This window comes from Diabrotica virgifera, chromosome 4 (genome assembly GCF_917563875.1).
Source record: "Diabrotica virgifera virgifera chromosome 4, PGI_DIABVI_V3a".
Classification (NCBI taxonomy): domain Eukaryota; kingdom Metazoa; phylum Arthropoda; class Insecta; order Coleoptera; family Chrysomelidae; genus Diabrotica; species Diabrotica virgifera.
In genome coordinates, this window is record NC_065446.1 from 92,388,973 (window position 1) to 92,411,517 (window position 22,545).

At 33.1% G+C, this 22,545-nt stretch overlaps 1 protein-coding gene across 1 annotated transcript in view; it reads right to left on the reverse strand.

Moving 5' to 3' along the window:
- The window catches only part of LOC114338699 (proton-coupled folate transporter-like), a 124,233-nt gene that overhangs the window by 33,425 nt on the left and 68,263 nt on the right, over positions 1–22,545 (reverse strand). The window contains exon 5 of the mRNA XM_050648267.1: positions 16,618–16,798. Within this exon, the coding sequence (XP_050504224.1) occupies positions 16,618–16,798 (181 nt within the window). The remainder of the gene's footprint in view (positions 1–16,617; positions 16,799–22,545) is intronic.

The window sequence follows — 22,545 nt, forward strand, 5'->3', positions numbered from 1 at the left end:
ATACACTTATTCAATATTTTTGAAAAATCTATCGAATGGTACCAAACACGACCCCCCATGGATGTGGGGTGGGGGGTTACTTTAAAATCTTAAATAGGAGCCCTCATTTTTTTTTTGCAGATTTGGATTCCTTACGTAAAAATAAGTAACTTTTATTCGAAACATTTTTTTGAATTATGGATAGATGGCGTTATAATCGGAAAAAACGATTGTTGGAAATGGAAAATTAAATTAAAAAATGGCAAGCGCCCACTAAAATGGAAAACTTTACTTAACTTTTTTTGGTTTTAGGACCTACTCTTCACAACCTAATAGGTCCCCAAAGCGCTCGAGTGACTGCACATTTAGCATACTTTGCTCCCCTACCATTATGTATTTATAGCCCTTGGCCAATTCCTGTATTTGTCTTTCTGTTGTACACGTAAAATCAGCTGATTCTTTTAGTATTAAATGGAGTGTTCATAGCAACATAGTTTTAGGTACGTACCCAAGTGCAACGCAATAATACGAGTAGGAGAACTGAAGGTCTTTTTAAAACTATTATATACATATAAAACTAAAGACTAAGTAGTTTTGTGTTGCAACGAAATTGAAAATGGTTATTCATTTTTGATTTACATGTTTACTCTGATTAAAGTACGAAGAGAACCATTCTCGTTGGAACTTTACCGCGCTGAGCAGATGAGACGTGAATTATAAATTGTAAAATTCCCTCATCTTCCTTAGTCTCAGCATCCGTTATGGCTTGCAAATTTCAGAAGCCTCGGAGGTGTAACCAGAGAAGGTTCCCATTATTTTCAATCTGGTAGGATGTGGAGCAACATTTTTGGTGTTGTTTTATGTGCTATTAGGTTGAAAACTTAGTCTTTTGGTAGCAGTTGCCGCTAGGGCATCCCTGCCATTTCGTTCGTTGCAATTCGTGACTGCACGCCGGGGTTTGTCCTAGTTGGGTCAGAGAGAGCAGCATATGTGCCTCCTGATGAGAGACTAATAAGTTTCGAAACCTGTAGAGGCGCTTGCAGCGCTCTCTGATTGGACTAGAATATGATGCGCCTGTAGTTTCGCGTTGTAACGAAATTGAAAATGGTTATTCATTTTTGACATATAAAACTCTTGGAGCACTTGAGGTCGTCAAAATTTTTGGGTCTTAAAATATGCTTTGCAGCAATCGTATTATTATTTACAATCGTTCTATGCTTAATAAGAAATATAGAGAGGGTTCGCATTCTTTCGCTACATGCATAGCCTCTCTCTTATGGTTTTTTAAGTAAGAATTACCAAAATTAACGTAAATGTAAATGCTATACATCTTTCGTTTTGTCGAAGACTCTTGTTTCTTAACATTTAATTTGGGGACAACGTTTTTTGGATCCATTACACAGGCTGTAAGGGTTTGCGATTCAGAAACGTAATTATTACTGGAACCACCACGGTTTTTTGCTTGCAAATTCTGTTTTGTCGTTTAAGATGATACTGTCATTTGCTAATAGTCTAGCTAGAAGGCTTACAAGACATAATCAATAAAGATACAGAAGTGAATCAGCGTTATGGACTGAATCCTAATATTAAGAAACCTAAATATATGAGGATCAGGAAAGATAACGCATCAGTTGAAGGGCTAGAAAAAATCGTAAACAAATAAGTACAAACATGCAAATTACCTATAAGGATATTAATCTGGTAAGCAATATCAATGGTAAATAAAATAAATAATAGAATAAGGCTACTTCGATGATATGTATTTCCCGTGTTTTCTTTACATTGCCATCTATCAAGATCCTATTTTCAGTTATTTTGTTCGTTTCATGTCTTGTCAATGTATTTTTGTTGGCTTCTCATTTTATCGTCCTGTATTTTTTTTGCTTGAAATATTACTGTTGTCATTTCTATTCAAACATTTTAATGTCAGAATACGGGTTTTTCTTTCAGAGCAGAAGTAGTAAACTTCTGATGTTGGATAGTGTTTTGTTGTTTCATTTTTGAGATTTTTGAAACTGTTGCTATTACTAACTGTTCAATGATAAATTCCTATACGAAATTTACTTAGATTGACTCCCGTTTGCATGTCACCCACATAAAGATATTTATTTTGGTTTTAGTTTTTTTTTATTTGAGTTAAGCCATTCAGGTTCATTTTAGTGTTTTTCAACTTTTTGTAATTTCGACAGTATATCAGTGTTTATCCTCTGTCATAACTGTTATTTTTTTTCCTACTGCTGTTACAGAAAAAATCATTTATGTTCTAACTTTTGTAATAAAGTAACATAATATAATGAATTTTTTATTTTTTAGAATTAAATTAATGACTGGTTAGAATTTTCCTATCCTTTCGTCTTCATGATCATTTGGGGCATAGACTTGTTCAGTTCCATATTATAATAACTACTTAAGTATTACATACGCTCCATGATTACTAATATTCTGTTTGTAATTTTTATTAATTCCTATGCGACCAGCTAACATATTTTTATTCCGGCATGCTCCCTCTCTTATAGAACTTGTTTATACAGGGTGTCCCGAAACTCTACCTACAAACGAAGACAGGCGATCCCTCAGGTGTTTTCCTAAGACAATTTAACCCAATTCACCTAGTCCGAAAATGCTTCCTAAGGGAGCTAGAGATCTTGGAAGATGACATCTAGTAATTAGTTTTTCTTAAATACCTCCAGAACGCTTCTATTTAGAAAAAGAAATTTGGTAAGCCTATTCATCTTCCAGGGATAAATCGATTCCATCCATTGTGAATTGTTAGTACCGGTTATAAGCGTCCATTTTGGGTAGGGCAACGGTTATTTTACAGCATAACTTTTTTGTCTTTAGCGTTTAAGTATTTTTGACTCTGGATTTTTAAATTGTGAGGTATTCTAGAATTAAAAGGTACTCTTGCTTTAAGTCGGTAGGACATATCGATTTCTAGAAAAATTTATTTGAAAATTTTTCGTTTTTTGAATTTGAAAAGAATTTGAAAAGACAAAAAAGTTATGCGATAAAATAACCGTTGACCTACCCAAAACGGACGCATATGACCGGTACTAAAAATTTGCAATTAATGAAACCGATTCATCTCTATATAAACAAACGTACCAGTTTTCTAAATAGTTTTTTTTTTAAATTTTTTTTTAATTCAAGAAAAGAAAAATTTTCAAATCGATTTTTCTAGAAAATGGTATATTCTATGGACTTAAAGCTAGAGTACCTTTTAGTACTAGAATAACTCACAATTTAATAATCCATAGTCAGAAATGCTTAAAAATTAAATACAAAAAAGGTATGGGATAAAATAACCGTTGCCGTACCCAAAACGGGCGCCTACGACCAGTACTGGAAATTCGCAATGAATGGAATCGATTTATATCTGGATGATAAATATGCGTAATAATTTTCGTTTTTCTAAATAGAAGCGTTCTGGCGGTATTTAAGAAAAACTAATTACAAGACGCCATCTTCAAAGAGCTCTAGCTCCCTTAGGAAGCATTTTCGGACTAAGTGAATTGGGTTAAATTATCTTAAAATTATCTGAGGAATCTTCTTTTTTCGTTTGTCGGTAGAGTTTCTGGACACCCTGTATAAGGGCAACAGTTTTAAATCGTAAGCTGCAAATTATATCATAAACTATTTAGCTGCCTTGTTACGGTACCGACAGCGCATATTTTTATATTTTCACGACCTAATACCCAATGCAAACTGAAAGCGACGTTGCCAAAATCTGAGGCAACAAGGTACCGGTTGTTAGCCAAAAAGTAGAATTTATATGCTGAGGCGACAACATACAGCCAGTCACTGTTGCAATGCCGATACTAGCGCCAGTGATATACTGCCGAACTAACGTGCCAAAAAATAGTGAAAAGGGGTACGTTGTCACCTCAAAACTATTTTTTGCATATCGACTCATAAGGTGGTTGGGAAGCTGTCCTTAAATTTTCAGCCCAAAACGTTGTCGCCTCACCAAAGTGAGGCGACAACTTCATATATGAGGCGACAACGTCTACCGATTCACTGTTTCTGAGGCGACAAGGTACCCCTTATATATATATATATATATATATATATATATATATATATATATATATATATATATATATATATATATATATATATATATATATATATATACGTCTTCATATCAAGGCGAGATCCGACTAAATCGAGGACAACCCGAGATCCACCAATAGGAAATTAATTATTGGAGTATATTGTTCATAAGTATCTTTATAATTAACATATTAATCATGGCACACTTAGAGGGGAAAAGATTTTTGTACTTAAATTTTTCTGATAAATTTACAGCGAAACGAGATCCGTCGCTGAAAAGTAAAGGGGAGGACTTATATACGAAATTTTAGATATTTACCGTTCAACGCGAGATCACACACTGATGCCAGCTCTAAAGAGTATTAGTCGAGCGGTTGGAGCTCGTGTTGTATTGTATATTTCCCACGATATAAAGATATATAATGGGCGTAACTTTTAAGTATCTCTTCTTTTGTGTCTTTAAAGTCTACGATTGACCTTTCAGAAAGTTCCTTAGTTTTATTACATACATAAGGGTGTGAAAAAAGAAAAAGAATACTTGACAAATAATAACCATTTAATAATGATAATTATTTGCAATACAATATTTTAAAACTATACATTAATATTCTTAAAAAACACTTACTACGAAACCAAAATGTAATTATTATATTCTTAAATAATACAAATTGTTACAAAATAATTATTTAAATGATTGCTTGTTTTAAAAATACATTACAAGAAAGTAAAATTTTTTATAAATATTATTAAAGTTTAAAAAATAAAATAACTCAATATGTCATTATTATTTGATAGTTAAAAAATGATTTTAAGTAAAATGATTTAAAAGATAAAAAGAAACACACATAATTTTCAGGGTCAACTCCTAATTGCATGAAAATTTGGATTTAGATTCTACCCATACCCACTTCAAAGTTGAATTTGTGCCGTTGATTGCTTTTACTTGGAGGGTGAAAAAATATACGTTTAAAATAAGTCCGGAAACAGATCTGACTAAGTTTAAGCAACTTTTGTTCTATAGAGTTTTTTTAACTTAGGTACTAGGTTAATTTGGTAGTAGGTACTAGAGTCACTTGCGACTAAAAATATTTACTTTTCAACAAAAAAAAACACGTTTTTCGGCGGTTTTTCGCAAATACTCAAAAAGTAAGTATTATATCGAAAAAATATTCTTGGAAAAAATGTAGCATATAAAAAAAACGAAAAAATGGTATATTCTTAGTCTATAGAACCAGTAAAAGTAAATTTGTAGCTCATAAAAAAGACGATCTTATCCTTCAAATTCCAAATCAAATATTTTAACGTGGTACATAGTACCAAAAAATGAAGCTCTTTTCGGGGAAAACCCATTAAAAATGTTTTAAAGTGTTAACAAAAAGCTTTATTTTATTTTATAAAAGTTATATACAGGTAGGAGAGACAACGGAACGAATTTTCGAACGTTTAAACAGACGACATCCCAGATTTACCAATTTCTGGACAATTGATCCAAAGGCTGGATTCTAACAACGAAACAGTTGTGGATTTTCAAGTTTTCAATGAGAGTTAGAACGAAAAAACATTAGTGACCTCGAGTATGATGGTTTGGAGAATTTGGCTGGTTATATCTGCCATAAATTGAAGGACTCCAGTATTCAATCCGAAGATGTTTCAACGTACACGTGGGTTGATCATTTGCGTGAGTGTGGTTTATGTAAACCATCAGACACTCTCTTGTCATATATTAAGTAACTGGACACAATTTTTCCTTCCACATGAATGGTGATTCCATTTTGGTAACTAAAAATTATTTAGAAAACCTTATGTCCAAAAGTGTAACTGTAGACTGTTCTAACAAAGCGAACAAGTTATTTTTTAGGTCTCGGATGTACTTCCGAATTAAAGAATTAAACAAGTCTCTTAACAACCTGACATTGCGTAAAAGAAAAATTATGAAAAGTGCTACATAGTTGCTGTATGTACGTCTATTTCACATGCACAAAATTTAAATAAAGTGCATGGCATGAAAACTGTAAAACTTATTTTTGTCTTTTCCAAGCCTCTTATTTAAATCTGATGAAATACATTATTTAAAAAATAAAAAATTTTGTATTTTTATCAATCCATTAAATTTATGGTTTTATTTTGGGGCTTTTCTTCCCCTTGGTAAAAATTATATTTACTAATGTGTAGGCCACTAATCAATTTTTGCCAACTAACGAAATATAATAATTTTAGTAGATATCGATTATATGAATATTTTTATTTTCCGGATACCAATATAATCAAGAAACTGGGAACTTTACAAATAACTGAAAATCAATTTAAATAAAAGTAAATAGTTTAATAATTTTCCTCTAAACTATAAAAATCACTTAGTTTCTTTTAGTCATAATTCATTCATTTGTACTATTCTCAAATTTCATTCGCGTTCGTATTACGAACGCATAGACGGGACTATGCTTTACTCTGTTGTTAACGTCATGCGCCAATCGGACGAGCTTACGTAACTAGAATATCAGGGTGTGCATATTTCCGGGTCCCGGTGAATTCGTATCTATTTTAATCCCCATCCTAATTACAGACCAACTGGCAACTCTGGTGCGCAGGTAATTTTTAAATAACGCATTAACTACCGGTGAATTGGTAACTTTCATTTTTTAAGTATTGTTGATAATCTAATATCGGTATTCCAGGTATTTAGCGCTGCACTCCTAGAAAATGGAAAAAATGTCACAGGAAGTGAAACCGATGATGAAACGAAACGCAAAAGAGAAAACTTGGATGATTGTTTTAATAGAAGTAAAATTAAAAAACGGTCACCAAGCAAAGCAGGCAACGAAAACAAGGAAGACATGGAAAATGTTATGATTACAATAATGAAAGAGCTAATGAATAAAAACGATGAAATGCTTCAGGAAATAAAACCAATAAGGAAAGAATAACAACAAACCAATAAAGAGTTAATGGGTGTAAAAGCAGAGAAACAAAAACTAAAAAAAGAAGTAAAACAGCTACATGAATGAATGGAGTAACTGAAGAAATTTAGCAAAAAGAAAAGCTTGATCGTAACTGGGTTGAAAGTAAAAACAAATGATTATAAGAAATTAAAAGAAGAAATGGAAAATTTCAGAGCCCAAGAGTTGCAAATACAAATAAAACTAAGAAGTGCAAAAAAAATAGGAGAAACAGTATGCGCAATAGAAACAGAAGCCCTCACGGATAAAATGGAAATCCTAAACAAGAAACGTAAACTAAAACAGCATAAAGATTGTATCTATATAAACAACGATTGGGCATCGAAAGAAAAAGAAATACAAAAGGAAATAACTAAAATAGCAAAGGACGAAAGAAGCAAAGGTAAGCAAACGAAAATCGGCTACAAGAAATTAATAGTGAATGGCAAAATCTAGATATGGGACGAAGAGAGAGAACAGCTGATAGAAAATTCAAAAAACTAATAAACGAAGAACAGCGGCTGAAATATGATATTGACATGGTAAAAAAAGACTCGGAAATGCAAACGGTTAACGAAAACAAAATAACGCACACAAAATAAAGAAAGAATCTCAATAAGACGAAAAGAACAAAACCCATTAGAATGGGCTCTTGGAATATTAGAACCATGCTGGCAGCAGGTAAGATGCAAGAAATAGCTCTTGAAATGAAAAAATACCAACTAGAATTCCTAGCCGTACAGGAAATACGATGGAAGAAAGAAGGAAAAATTGAGAAGAAAAACTTTAGCATGTATTATTCGGGAGAAAACAAACAGGGAACGAATGGTACGGCATTTATGGTGAACAAAAAAATGAGGGAAAAACTGATACAATTCAAAGCAGTTAATGAAAGGATATCTTACATAAGAAAATAAACAAGCCCACATCTCGATAGTCAATTGCTATGCACCCACCGAAGAAGCAAACCAAGAAGATAAAACAGAATTCTAAGACATCCTGGAAGAAATCTGTGAAAATATTCCGAGGAATGACATATTAATAATATTGGGTGATTTCAATGCAAAGATCGGAAAGGAGGACTATAATCGTAATGTAGCTGGCAAAGAAACCATTCATGAAACTACGAATGATAATGGAGGAGAAATCTGCAACCTAGCAGCAGCAACAAATACATATATAGTTAGTACTGGGCATAAACATAAAAAAGAAAACAAAATAACATGGATGATACCAGGAAGAATGGATGGAAACCAAATAAATCATACTCTAATTTCGAAAAAGTGGACACAAATAGTACAAGACGTAAGGTCATATAGAGGGGCAAATGGAGGCACTGACCACATATTGTTGATAGCTAAACTTAAGATGAAAATAATCAAAGCAAATAATCATAAGGAAGGAAAAAGAAGGAAATGGAATATAGCCAATCTAAAACGCAAGAAACAAAGCAACAATATACAGAACAACTGGAACAGAAATTGGGTTAGTACGAGCACATAGAAATAGAAGGAGAATGGAAAAACATAAAGAACAGCATAATAGAGACAGCAGAACAAATAATAGGATTCCAAAAAAACAAAGAATCGAAAGAATGGTTTGATGAGGAATGTCACCAAAAAAGTCAACTGAAGCACCTCGCAAGAAATAAATGGCTACAAAGTGCCGAACAGGAACAACTGGACCAATATAGAAAAGAAAAACAAGAAGCACTGAAACTCTATAGAAGAAAGAAGAACACATGGATCTCTGAACAAATGCAAGAATTAGAAACGAATAATAAAGACAACAAGAAATTGTTCGAATAGATAAAACAACAACACAGTACCAAAAAATCTGTCACAAAAATAAACAAAAAAGATTGGGAAAAACATTTCACGGACCTATACAAAAACGACAATAAGGCATATTCAGAGGATGTGGATATAAGAGATAACAGAGATGAAGAGGAAGTCGCACCTACTTATTAGGAATTCATGGAGGTATTAAAACAACTAAAAGTAAACAAAACACCAGGGCCAGATGAAATCAACAAAGAACTGATCATCAACGGCGGAGAGGAGCTCACGAAGCGAATGCACCAGTTAATGGTTACAATTTGGAAGGACGAAAGCATGCCCATAGAATGGAAAAACGGACACATCGCACCAATCTTTAAGAAAGGAGATCCAACTAAGTGCTGCAACTACAGACCAATTATGCTACTAAATACAACGTATAAGATATTGACCACAATTATAAGAAACCGACTAAATCAATACACAGAAAAAATTATAGGACCATATCAACAGGGTTTTAGAACAATAGATCAAAGGAAGATCAACAATAGATGCAATACACGTACTGACACAAACAATTGAAAAAAGCTATGAACATGACATAGAATTACACATACTATTCATCGACTTCCAACAGGCCTTCAACAGCATATACAGACAACAATTATTAAAAGAAATGAAAAAAATGGAGATACCGCCAAAATTAATAAGACTAACTAGAATGACAATAAAAGACAACAGCAAAAGTTAAAACAAATGAGGGCGATACAAATGACATCAAAATAGAACTTGTAAAGAAAAATAAGATAATAAGACAACAGACAACAGACAAATAGAAAAAGTAAGACAAGGAGACAGTCTGTCAACGACAAACGACACTATTTAATATCGCTCTAGAAGGAGTAATTAGGGACACAGGGCTGAAAAAGACAATTATTCAAAGCTCAACACAGATCATAGGATATGCAGATGAACTGGGACTGGTAGCACGAGATAAAAAAAGACTAGAAGAGGCACTTTTAACCCTGGTAAGAGAAGCAAAGACGAGAGGACTAATAATCAATCAGAATAAAACAAAATATCTTATAAGCACACGAGACAATGTAAACAGAATAGCAGAAATAAAGATAGGTGAAAATACATTCCAGAGAGTAGATTGCTTCAAATACCTGGGGGTGATGGTGGACGGCAAAAACGGAAGGAGTATAGAGATAAACGACAGAATCAAAGCAGGTAATAGACTATATTGGAAATATCACCAACTACTCAAGGACAAAAACCTGAGCAAAAAAAACAAAATCAAAAATATACACAGCAGCAATCAGATCAGTGATAGCCTATGGAGGAGAAGTAATGTGCCTTACGAAAAAAGACGAAGAAAAGTTAAAAATAATTGAGAGAAAAATTATAAGGATACATGGCCCAGTAAAGACAGAAACAGGGGAATATTGAAAGCTGATGAACCATGAAAGAATAAATATAAATAAAGGAGAAGATATAGTAAAATTCATTAAAGCACAAAGCCTCAGATGGTTTGGGCACACACAAAGAAGAGGGGTAGAAGAACTGATCAGGAAGATAATGAACTGGAAACCAGTAAAAAATAGACCAAGATTAAGACCAAAAATTAGATGGGAAGATCAACTGCTAGACGATATATCAAAGATGGAAATTGCAAACTGGAGAGAAAAGATTCAGGACCGGAGAGAGTGGAAGAAGATAGTAGAGAGGGCAAAAAAACATCACAACCTATGAACTAAGACCTAAAGGAAAAGCGGACTAATTTACCGCGTCAAATGGATTAAAAGAGCTCATATTTGAGCGAACTATACTCTGACAAGAGTGAACGGTCCATATAATAATTCCAGGTATGTACCTGTATAAATTACCCTCCTTGAAGTTGGTGTAAAAGGTATTCACCATTTATGTATTGTCTTTTGGAAGGATTACTAGAGAAAATCCAAATAAATTTTGAAAAAATGGCTGAAATCGCTGAAATTCTTGTAACAGATTCCATAATGAGTGTACATGGGTGGTAAATGATTTTAAATTTCACTTAAAGAAAGTGCTAAAAAGTCTAAAACATTTATGGTACTGTTCTGCATCTGGTTTCCAGGCAACCTGTTATACCGACGGTTAGTTTTTTTAATATTTTGAGTAGTAACTATGTTGGTTATCAACAATTTGATATCAAAAATGCACATTTTGCCATTTTTTGTCTACCAGTAAGAAGAAAAATATTCAAAACAAAATTTAAGATAACCGCATTATAGAGCATGTAAAACAATTTAAACAAGGTTTTATAAATTTCGCTATACTTAATTGTTGCTTATAAAACTATAAACTAAGTCAGTTTAACGTTAATATAACTTATGTAAAAAATACAACTTATATCTCGATATTACGTGAAATAGCTCAAAGAAATGAGTAAAAATACATGGTTTTTATGACACTCAGTGTAACTACGTAACAATTGTTTTAGTTTCTATATGGACGGAATAACAAAATTTATGTAAATCTGACCAATTTTTTCTCAATTTAATTATTTTTTGACAATTTAAATGAAAAATAGCCGATTTTAAGAATTTTCGTCTATAAGTTACAATGTTTTACCAAAAAACTGAAAAAAGAACCGATTAGTTTATTGAAATAGCCTTAAAATGAGTTGAAGTAAAATAGAATTGGAGCTTTGTTTATCAATAAACATTAACTATTCAAATTTATTTCTTACGTTTTAAGCTAACTACCTGAGGTACCCCTAAACCCTAAAAATGTCATCAAAAGGACGATTTTGAAGCTCTTCCGACTGGATTAAAGAAGCTATTATCGATTCAAACAAAAGTTGTGTATTTTTAATTCTAAATTTCAACTATTTAATTAAAAATAAAGTGTTTCAGTTGAAAATTCAAAGTTGCTACACCCACCGCTTTCGCAGGCAGAATAAGAACCCTGCTATTGCATAAGTATATAGATTTTGAAAAACCATTCAAAAAGCATTCCAAAGTTTTTTCGATATGCCGTCTAGTTCTCGAGATATTTGACAATCGCCTTTCTGGACAGAGCCCTTAAATAATGTAAACATTCTTATTCAAGCTAGACATAAGCCGAGTGAGAGAGCTGACCGTGAAATTCATTTGCGATGTTTCCAAATTTACCGGATCTCGGGTTGTCTGCAAAATATATATTTACGATATACACAACGGATCGCGCGCGCTGCCCTCTACAGCGGATTTAGTAGAACCACTGCAATATAAAATTCACCAAAAGGGGTGCAAAATGAGGTCCAGACAAAAATCGATTTCCTTGTACCCTAACCATTGTTACATCGAGATGTCACTATATACACGTGAATACAAGGTGAGATCCAAAATCGGATCTCGCCTTGCAAAACGGATCTCATCTTGTATAGCTTATGATACAAACGGATCTCGCCTTGATATGAAGACATATATATATATATATATATATATATATATATATATATATATATATATATACGTCATACGTTATTAGTATATAACAATGATACAAACCAAAGACGTATGACGTAAATATATTAATATTATGTGACACATGACAGAAGCTCGAAACAAATGACAATCGATGAAAAGCCTTATTCTTTCATTTGTCCGACTGTACATTCACTGGTTTGTTGATAATGGTAAATAACGTAGCGCGTAACTTCCTAATGCATTCTCAATAAGAATGGTAATATCGTTGTCTGGGATATAACTAGATAACTGAAGTTTGTGGTTTTATTGAAGTTAAAAGGTAGTTTGTACTACAATGCTATAAGTGGACAACTGAATGGTCGACAAAGAAGTTGAAGTACTGATAAGCTATTAGAAATTAACTGTCTCATTAATTTTTTTTTGTAAGCTTTTAAGCATTTTTTATGAAAGAAAAAATATAATCAATACTTTTAATGACATTATTTTAAATTTATTATTTTAAAAAGATAAATAACAGTAGATAATATCATAAAACAATTGGAAATTCGTTTCGTAAAAGACAACCTGTTTACTATATAGTCCAGAAAGCCACTGCGCATCCGCTAGGAAAAATATTCCGATTCGGATTTTTTTACACAATCTAACTCAAAAAGGACCCCTTTTAACAAATTTGCATGTTGCCAGGATCAAAAGTGGGTCAACAATTTTTTAAACGTTTTTTTTTTGTTTTTTCCTAAAATTATTTTTTTTTGCATGGAACAAAGCTTTTTTAAGTTTTTTGGATCATTCCAAAGAGAAAAGGTCTTTAGTGACTTTTCTCTAAAGTTGATAGTTTTTGACATATAAGCGATTAGATTTGCGAAATTGGCCATTTTTAACCCTCACAAGCTATATGAAAAACTTAAAATTTGAATGTTGCAAAGGTAGGTAGATATTCTTTAAACATCGATTGATGAAATCCCGAAGAGTTTTTTGCAATACAGTATTCAAAACTCCTTTGTTTTTTAATTTCTAATCACGCGTGCGCGACACTATTTTCCACCGTTGCATGTGCATACAGTATGGTGCAAATGAAAGGAATAAATTCGTTATTTCGTAAACCGGCTACTTTAAGGAAAAAACCCGAAACAGGTCGATTTTTATTTTTATTTGTAAGTTTAAGTTTTTATTTTTAAGTTATGATATTGTGGCATATATGGTATACTAGTGATGTCATCCGTCTGGGCGTGATGACGTAATCGATGATTTTTTTAAATGAGAATAGGGGTCGTGTGGTAGCTCATTTGAAAGGTTCTTCAATTCTCTATTCAGTAATGTAAACATTTACATACGTAAATATTTATACAGGGTGTCCAAAAAATTTTTATTAAATTAAATTATTTGACAAAAAAAGAAGTAGAAGGATACCCTGTATAAATAATTATATAAATGTTTATATTACTGAATAGAGAATTGAAGAACTAGAGAATAGAGAATTGAAGAACTTTCAAATGAGCTAGCACACGACCCCTATTCTCATTTAAAAAATCAACGATTACGTCATCACGCCCAGATGGATGACGTCACTAGTATACCATATACGCCACAATATCATAACTTAAAAATAAAAATCGACCTGTTTCGGGATTTTTCCTTAAAGTCGCCGGTTTACGAAATAACGAATTTATTCCTTTCATTTGCACCATACTGTCGGTGGAAAATAGTGTCGCGCACGCTTGATTAGCAATTAAAAAACAAAGGAGCTTTGAATCTTGTATTGCAAAAAACTCTTCGGGATTTCATCAATCGATGTTTAAAGAATATCTACCTACCTTGGCAACACTCAAATTTTCAGTTTTTCACATAGTCTTTGAGGGTTAAAAATGGCCAATTTCGCAATTTTTCAATTTTTAATCGCTTATATGTCAAAAACTATCCAGTTTAGAGAAATGTCTTTTCTGTTTGCATTGATCCAAAAAACCTAAAAAAACTTTGTTCCATGCAAAAAAAAATAATTTTAGGAAAAAAACAAAAAAAAACGTTTAAAATATTTTTGACCCACTTTTGGTCCTGGCAACATGCAAATTTGTTAAAAGGGGTCCTTTTTGAGTAAGATTGTGCAATAAATCCGAATCGGAATATTTTTCCTAGCGGATGCGCAGTGGCTTTCTGGACTAATACTGTTCAACTCAAAACCTTATAATTTTCAGTAAGTTAGGCAACCAATACTACTTACTACACCGTTCCTAACCGGCGTTGTTAAATCACCAGATGTTAATCACCGTGACCCTCACGTTCACCGAGAATATCATAATATTTATTATACAAGGTATCCCAAAAGTAGCGGAACGGACGAATATTTCGCGAAATGAACATCCGATCGAAAAACTGAAAAATAAATATGTATAAACATTCTCAATTTCTTTGCAACACGAAAATGCAGCAGCTGCATAATACTATGGTAAAATCTGAGAGTGCAGGAAGAGTCTATACCGGTTTCGGGGGTTGTTTCCCCCTCACCAGTAGTCCCATATCCTCCTCTCTCAGATTCTTTCAAGTGCCACACTTTGGGCCTTTTGGGCTGAGCAGATGAGTTGTGAATTATTTAAAATTCTCTCATATTAATTTCCTCGGCATCCTGTATGATGTATAAATTTTGAAAATCTCAGGAGGTGTAACCAAAGAAAGTATTCCACCTGTTGTCAATCTGGTGGTATGGAGACGATATTTATTGTCGTTTTCTGTGCTACTTCGATTGATACCTTACTTTGTTTTTCGGTAGATGGCCCTAGTTCATCCGTGACATTTCTTTCTTTGCAATTCGGAAAGGCCCAAAGTGTGGTACGTGGAAGAATCTGAGAGAGGAGGATATGGGACTACTGATGAGGGGGAAACAACCCCCGAAACCGGTATAGACTCTTCCTGCACTCTCAGATTTGACCATAGTATTATGCAGCTGCTGCATTTTCGTGTTGCAAAGAAATTGAGAATGTTTATACATTTTTAATTCATTTACTCTTTTGTTTGAGTATTAAGGAATCTTGTTGGAGCTTTCACCACGCTGAGCAGATGAGTTGTGAATTATTTAAAATTCTCTCATCTTAATTTCCTCGGCATCCTGTACGATTTATAAATTTTGAAAATCTCAGGAGGTGTAACCAAAGAAAGTATTCCACCTGTTGTCAATCTGGTGGTATGGAGACGATATTTATTGTCGTTTTCTGTGCTACTTCGATTGATAACTTACTTTGAAAAATAAATGTTCGATAATTTTCAAAAAATCTATTGAATGAAAACAAACACGACGTCCCATTCCACCCCTTGGAGGTTGGGTGGGGGGTAACTTTAAAATCTTAAATGGAAACCACTAGTTTTTATTACAGATTTGGATTTCTAACGTAAAAGTAACCTCCATTTTTTATTGCAGATTTGGATTTCTCATGTAAACATAAGTAACATTTAAGTATTCGAAACATTTTTTATAATTGTTGATAGATGGCGCTATAATTGGCAAAATATGATTTATTAGCGCCATCTATCGACAATTCTAAAATATGTTTGAAATAAATGTTAGTTATCTTTTTATGAGGAATCCAAATCTGCAATAAAAAATGGGAGTTCCTATTCAAGATTTTAAAGTTACCCCCACTCCACCTCCAGGTGGGGGGGCGTGGGGGATATGTTTGGTGTCATTCGATAGGTTTTTGAAAAATAATAAACATGTGTTTTTTGGTTCTTCATTTAGAGGAGAATTTTCGAAATATTAGACTTTTTCTATAGTTTACCTATGGCACAGTATAAAGAGGGAACCTCTATATACTGTGCCTATGGTATCATGATCAATTGTTTTTTCCGATTATAGCGCCCCCTATCCACAATTCGAAAAATTGTCTCGAATAAAAGTTGCTTACTTTTATGAAAGGAATCCAAATCTGCAATAAAAACTGGGGGTTTCCATTTAAGATTTTTAAAAATTATTGAACACGTATTTTTCAGTTTTTCGATGGGATGTTCATTTTACGAAATATTCGACCGTTCCGCTACTTTTGGGACACATTATACATATAAACCTGTTTTGTGAGACGGTGACAGTGAAATTGATTAATGCTGTATCTGGTCACTTATCACGGTTATCGAAGTTAGTAAGGAACGCTAATTACCAGTGATTTCTAAATCACCGGTAGTGAAATCATGTCCCATCACTAGGACTTAGTAGAAAAGGGGAAACGACTGCATTAAAGGTCATAAACACATAAACATCCCAAAATAGCAAAAATAGTTAGTGGTTCAAAAAATTGAACAATACTCACAAAGTACTCAATTTCACTGGTGTTAACTTTGCATAGAAGTTTGAACTGGTTAAGTATAAACATTACACACTACGGTTAAAAATAGTTCACACAATTCCTAATTATTATACTTAACCTACAAATAACTTACTTCATGTTCGATATTTTCCAAAGACTCGGACAAACAAAAATAAATATAAATTATGTTTAATCCCATTATTCCAGCTGAGATACCATACATGGACGGGTAGTTAGTTGCATAATATAGATAGGAACTACAAAGACTGCCAAATAGCATGCCTGCTCCTAACATCCCTTCCATTAGGGCCATTCTGTAAACATACACGTAGTGTTCATATACACATTAGTAGACGTTATAATATTATGGACGTACAAAAATACAGTAATAGGTACTGCCAATACCAATAAATAAGAAAACAAAACCACTGTTTTGTTATTTTCCCAAAGTTAGTTAAAACATCCACATCATTTGTTACATTTTCAAAGCAACCTTCTCAAACTAAACTGCTGGACAGAAAAACCTGGATATCTTATTTTGTGTGATTATCTAGAACTGTTAAATACATAATATTCACAATTTTGTACAAATTTCTCAAACTGAAGATTGCTTACAACGTATGCTGCACCAATTTAACATAACCGCCAGAAAATTTAACATGTTAATCTTCCCACAAAAGACAAAATACATGGTTATAATAGCAAATCTACTAAGATGCACACAGTGTGAAAAGAAAATGCGTTTTGCATTCTTGTTAAATGACGGCTTCAAGTAGCGACAGACAACCACAAACGCTCGACTTTTTGTTGCCGACTTAAAAGCGGCCTAAAAAGAAGGTATAAGTTACCTATATTCACTTTAAGTTTCGTTTATTAATCCGTTCGCTGACGGTAAAAGATTGCAAAACCTAATAATTTAAAAAAATTGCTTAGACTGACTGAAAGAACCACGCAGAAACCTTATGGGAAATGGCTCTCTGTCAAATGCTCAGAAACTTTGGGTTCTGGTAGTCCTTGATGTGTAGAACAAAAGACCCAATGGGCGCATAGTTCCAAAAAATCATGGTTTTAAGATATAAGCCTCTGAAGTTATAGGTACAGTGAGGACGTTTGAGTTGGAATAAATTCATTTTTAATGAAGGCAAATTTTTATTTTTAAATTATAATTTTTTGGCATATATATCCTACTAGTGACGTCATCCAACTGGGCGTGATGACGCAATCGATGATTTTTTTTAAATAAGAATAGGGGTCGTGTGACAGCTCATTTGAAAGGATATTAAATTCTCTATTCAATAAAATAAACATTAACAATATTATTTATACAGGGTGCCAAAAGAATTTTTTGAATTAAATTAAGTGAGACAAAAAGAAGAATGTATATAATTTATTTAATTCGAAATACATTTTACTGTTGTCTGAAACCAGGAAAAAATGTTTATTTGATAAATTAATATTGTTTTTCGCTTAAATTCAATATTAAAGCTGCCACCTACCTGTCTCTTAGCAGTTTAACATTTAATTTAAGCGAAAGTGGTCGTGTGATAGCTCATTTGAATGGTTATTTAATTCTCTATTAACTAATATAAACTTTAACATAATTATTTATACAGGGTGCCAAAAAAAATTTTTAATTAATTTATTTAGACAAAAAGAAAAATGTATACAATTTATTCAATTCGAAATACATTTTACTGCTGTCAGAAAACAGAAAAAATGTTAATTTGAAAAATAAACATTGCTATTCGCGTAAATTAAATGTTTAAACTATTAAGAGGCAGGTGGGCGGCAGCTTTAATATTGACTTTAAGCGAAAAGCAATATTTATTTATCAAATAAACATTTTTTCCTGGTTTCGGACAACAGTAAAATTTATTTCGAATTAAATAAATTATATTATACATTCTTCTTTTTGTCTCAATTAATTTAATTAAAAAAAATTTTTGGGCAGCCTGTATAAATAATAATGTTAATGTTTATACTATTGAATAGAGAATTTAATAACCTTTCAAATGAGCTATCACACGATCCCTATTCTTATTTAAAAAAAATTATCGATTGCGTCATCACGCCCAGATGGATGACGTCACTAGTATGATATATATGCCAAAAAATTATAATTTAAAAATAAAAATCGACCTGATTTGTAATTTATCTCCAGAGTCGCCCATTCTCGAGGAAATGAATTTATTCTAACTCAAACGTCCTCACTGTACCTATAACTTCAGAGGCTTATATCTCAAAACCATGATTTTTTGCAGCTACGCGCCCATTGAGTCTTTTGTTCTACACATCAAGGACTACCAGAACCCAAAGTTTCAGAACATTTGACAGAGAGCCATTTCCCATAAAGTTTCTGCGGGGTCCTTTGTAGTCCTGTCGCCAGGGAGGTACAACGGCCTCCTTAATTCAGATGGACTTACCCAAGTTTTTTTTATGTATTTTGACCCGTAGAACACGAATTTTTTGGGTAACAGGTGATTCGGATGTGGATAAGGTTATTATAAACAAAGAACTTGAGGAATTACATAACAGCGATTTTTCGCAAAACAAAACATTTTTTTGTATTTTCTGGATGATTCTCAGCAACAAATGATGTTACAAATTTTTTCGTAGGATGCATAGTTTTCGAGATAAACGCGGTTGAACTTTCACAAAATCGAAATAGTGCAATATTTGAACCCAAATAACGGGTCTAGGACGTTTCATCGCCGCCGTTTCGATGCCGCCAGTTCGATGCCGATGCCGGCCGATTCATCGCCAGTCAATTAATCGCTATCTGATATATTTCCGAATTTTCGACAGTTACAATTATTAGTTATTTTTAGTATTAATTAGGAATTCTAGGAAATGCGAGATATGACGGCGATGAAATGGACTGGCGATGAACCGGCGGTATCGAAACGGCCGGCGATGAACCGGCTGCATCGAAACGTCCCACTCCGCCAAATAACTTTTGATTAAAAAATAAAATAGCAATTCTGCTTACTGCATTTGAAAGTTCAAGTCAAATTCTATCGGTTTTGATTATTTGCATTGCTAAAAATTAAGTTTTTATTTGTTAAACAAAGCCATAAACACATAGTGTTTCCCGTGCCCAATGCATGCGTTTTAATGTACGTAATCTACGTAGAAATTGTCAGTATGCGCGTCTACTCGTTCGATTTCAAATGGGAAATGCATTGAAAACATCATTCGATCACTATGTGTTTATAGCTTTGTTTAACAATAAAAAAATAATTTTTAGCAATGAAAGTAATCAAAACCGATAGAATTTGACGAACTTTCAAATGCGGTAAGCAGAAATGCTATTTTATTTTTCAATCAAAAGTTATTCGGGTTCAAAAATTGCCATTTTTCGATTTTTTCAAAGTTCAACCGCGTTTGTGTTGAAAACTATGCATCCTACGAAAAAACTTGTAAAATTATTTTTTGCTTAGAATGACCCAAAAAATACAAAAAAATGTTTTGTTTTGCGAAAAATCGCTGTTATGTGATTCCTCAAGTTCTTTGTTTATAACAATCTTATCGACATCCGGATCGACTGTTACCCAAAAAATTCGTGTTCTACTGGTCAAAATACATAAAAAAACTTGGGTAAGTCCATCTGAATTAAGGAGGCCGTTGTACCCCCGCTGGCGACAGGACTATTGGCATACACATAGGTAACATGTCAAAGAATAAAAGTGATATTGTACCGATGTGTACTTTTGCCATGGGGGTGACTTTCACCCCTTCTCGGGGTGAAAAGATATACGTTCCAAATAAGTCCGGAAATGGATAAACTGACTAATTCTAAGCAACTTTTATTCTATAGAATTGTTTCAATAAATTAATAATTTGCGAGATATTTGCGAGTAATATGTTAATTTTTCAACAAAAAAAACACGTTTTTAGACGGTTTCTTGCACATAACTCAAAAAATAAGTATTTTATCGAAAAAAAAACATTTTTATCAAAAATATAGACCATAAAAAAATTTAAAAAAAAAAATGGTATATGTATAAGATCCCTAGACCCAGTAAAATAAGAGTTGTAACTAATGAAAAATGGTTCATAATCGCCAAATTCCAAATCGAATAGTTCAACGCGAAATAACCAAAACGTAAAGCACTTTTTGGGAAAACTCATTATAACTTTTTTAAAGTGTTTAAAATCTTTGTTCTTATTTTGTAAAAAAGTTTCTAGCGTTAAAAATAAGGAAGTTACGCTTAATATAAAGTTGGTCCCTTTTTTGTAAAAAAGTCGTGACAATCACCCCCTAATTAGCATCCCAAATGAAATTAATCGTCACTACTTCACAAGTTGCTTTACTCGTGTATGTATTGTTTACACGATCTGTAAGTTTTATCTGTTTAAAGTACTTATTTTTTGAAGGGGCTATAATTGAAAGGGCTTGAACTATTTTTGCCTTACAGAAAATCCAAAATATTCAGAAAAGCAAAACTGTTTGTGATTTTTGGTATCACTAATAATTTTTTAAGTTATTTTAAAAAACAAACATTTTTTTCAAAATTAAAATTTTTTTAAAATTTACTTTAAAACCAATTTTTTTTTAAAATAAGCCCTTTGAACGAATTTGAATTTTTTCTGAAAAAATGCTATAGAACAAAAGTTGCTTAGAATTAGCCAGTTTATCCATTTCCGGACTTATTTTGAACGTATATTTTTTCACTTTGACTTGTTAGCTATGTGTATGCCAAATTTCATGTCAATCCAAGCTGTTCTTTAAAATTTGGAGAGAAAACCGTGATTCAATGTACTATATTAGATATTAGCAAATTACAAATATACAGATATTTAAGTTCTTTGTCTAGCAGTTTACTTACGTGTGAGCAGAAATACACACAACCAAACTCAAATAATTTTTATTTTAAAGCAATTTAATAACAAATACATAACAATTAAATAAAACAATAAAGTATTTAACAAACAAATTGAAACTAGTTGTTTTAAAGTCAATAGAATAAAAAATTTCAATGTAAAACTAGTAATGTTTAAATTGTTTTCATTTTTTTTATGTTTTTTTGTAGTCAGTGTTATCACATCTAGTCCTATGCAAGCTTCAGTTTGCGTGGGCACGCTCCTAATCAAATTTTAACATTTTGTTGTGGTAGGTTGCTCCATTCTTAAAGAGCAGCTTATACTAGCCGTGCGGTTTTTTGTGGATTATCTCGGCGAGCTCTAATTTTTCTTTTAAGCATATCTCACAAATACTCTATAAGGTTAAGCTCAGGTGAGCAAGCAGTCCACTCCAAACAAGGGATACATTCTGCTTCAATGATATATCTAGTCACTCTAACGGTATGTGGAGGTCCATTCTCATGCATGAAAATTAAATTTTCTCCTGTTGCATCTCTCCAGAGCCTAACTACAGCTTATCAACATACCTGTGAGCAGTTAAAGTTGATTGGATGAAAATATCCCGGGCAACTGCATTGGCCTGCAGGCTAAACTAAGTGAGGGTAACCAGATATGGTGAAATCTACCGAATGATTGCCGGTATAAGCAATCCCACCACTTACTGGCCAACGGCTTCGGGTGGATGAGCTACTATGTGGAAGGGCACTCTTTTGTCCTGAGATCGAGAAATCGGTCTCGAAGGCGGATGAACCAAGGATGGTCAACGGTGGAAGGATGCAGAAGGCAACGGGGAACCACTGCATTAAAGACTCATAGAGTACCCCTAGTTAAGTCATTACGGTGTACACCAAAAATAGTGGAAACTCTACTGATTATGGGAATCGGATACCAAGATCCGGCAGAGAGAGAAAAGCACAAGACTACAAGGCTCACTCGGTCGTAAACCTGCAAAATCCTTGTACAAAAATGCAGAAACCAACAACTTTAACAGTTGCAACGTGGAATGTGAGAAGTTTGTTCTCTGCAGGAAAACTGGATAATGTTGAACAAGAAATGAATAGACTAAACAACGATGTTTTAGGAATTAGCGATACACAATGGCCAGGATCTGGGAAATGTTCAACACGAAATGATGGCGTATTTTATTACCCGGAATCGACAACAACACCCATCGGTACGGAGTTGGAATCATCATTTC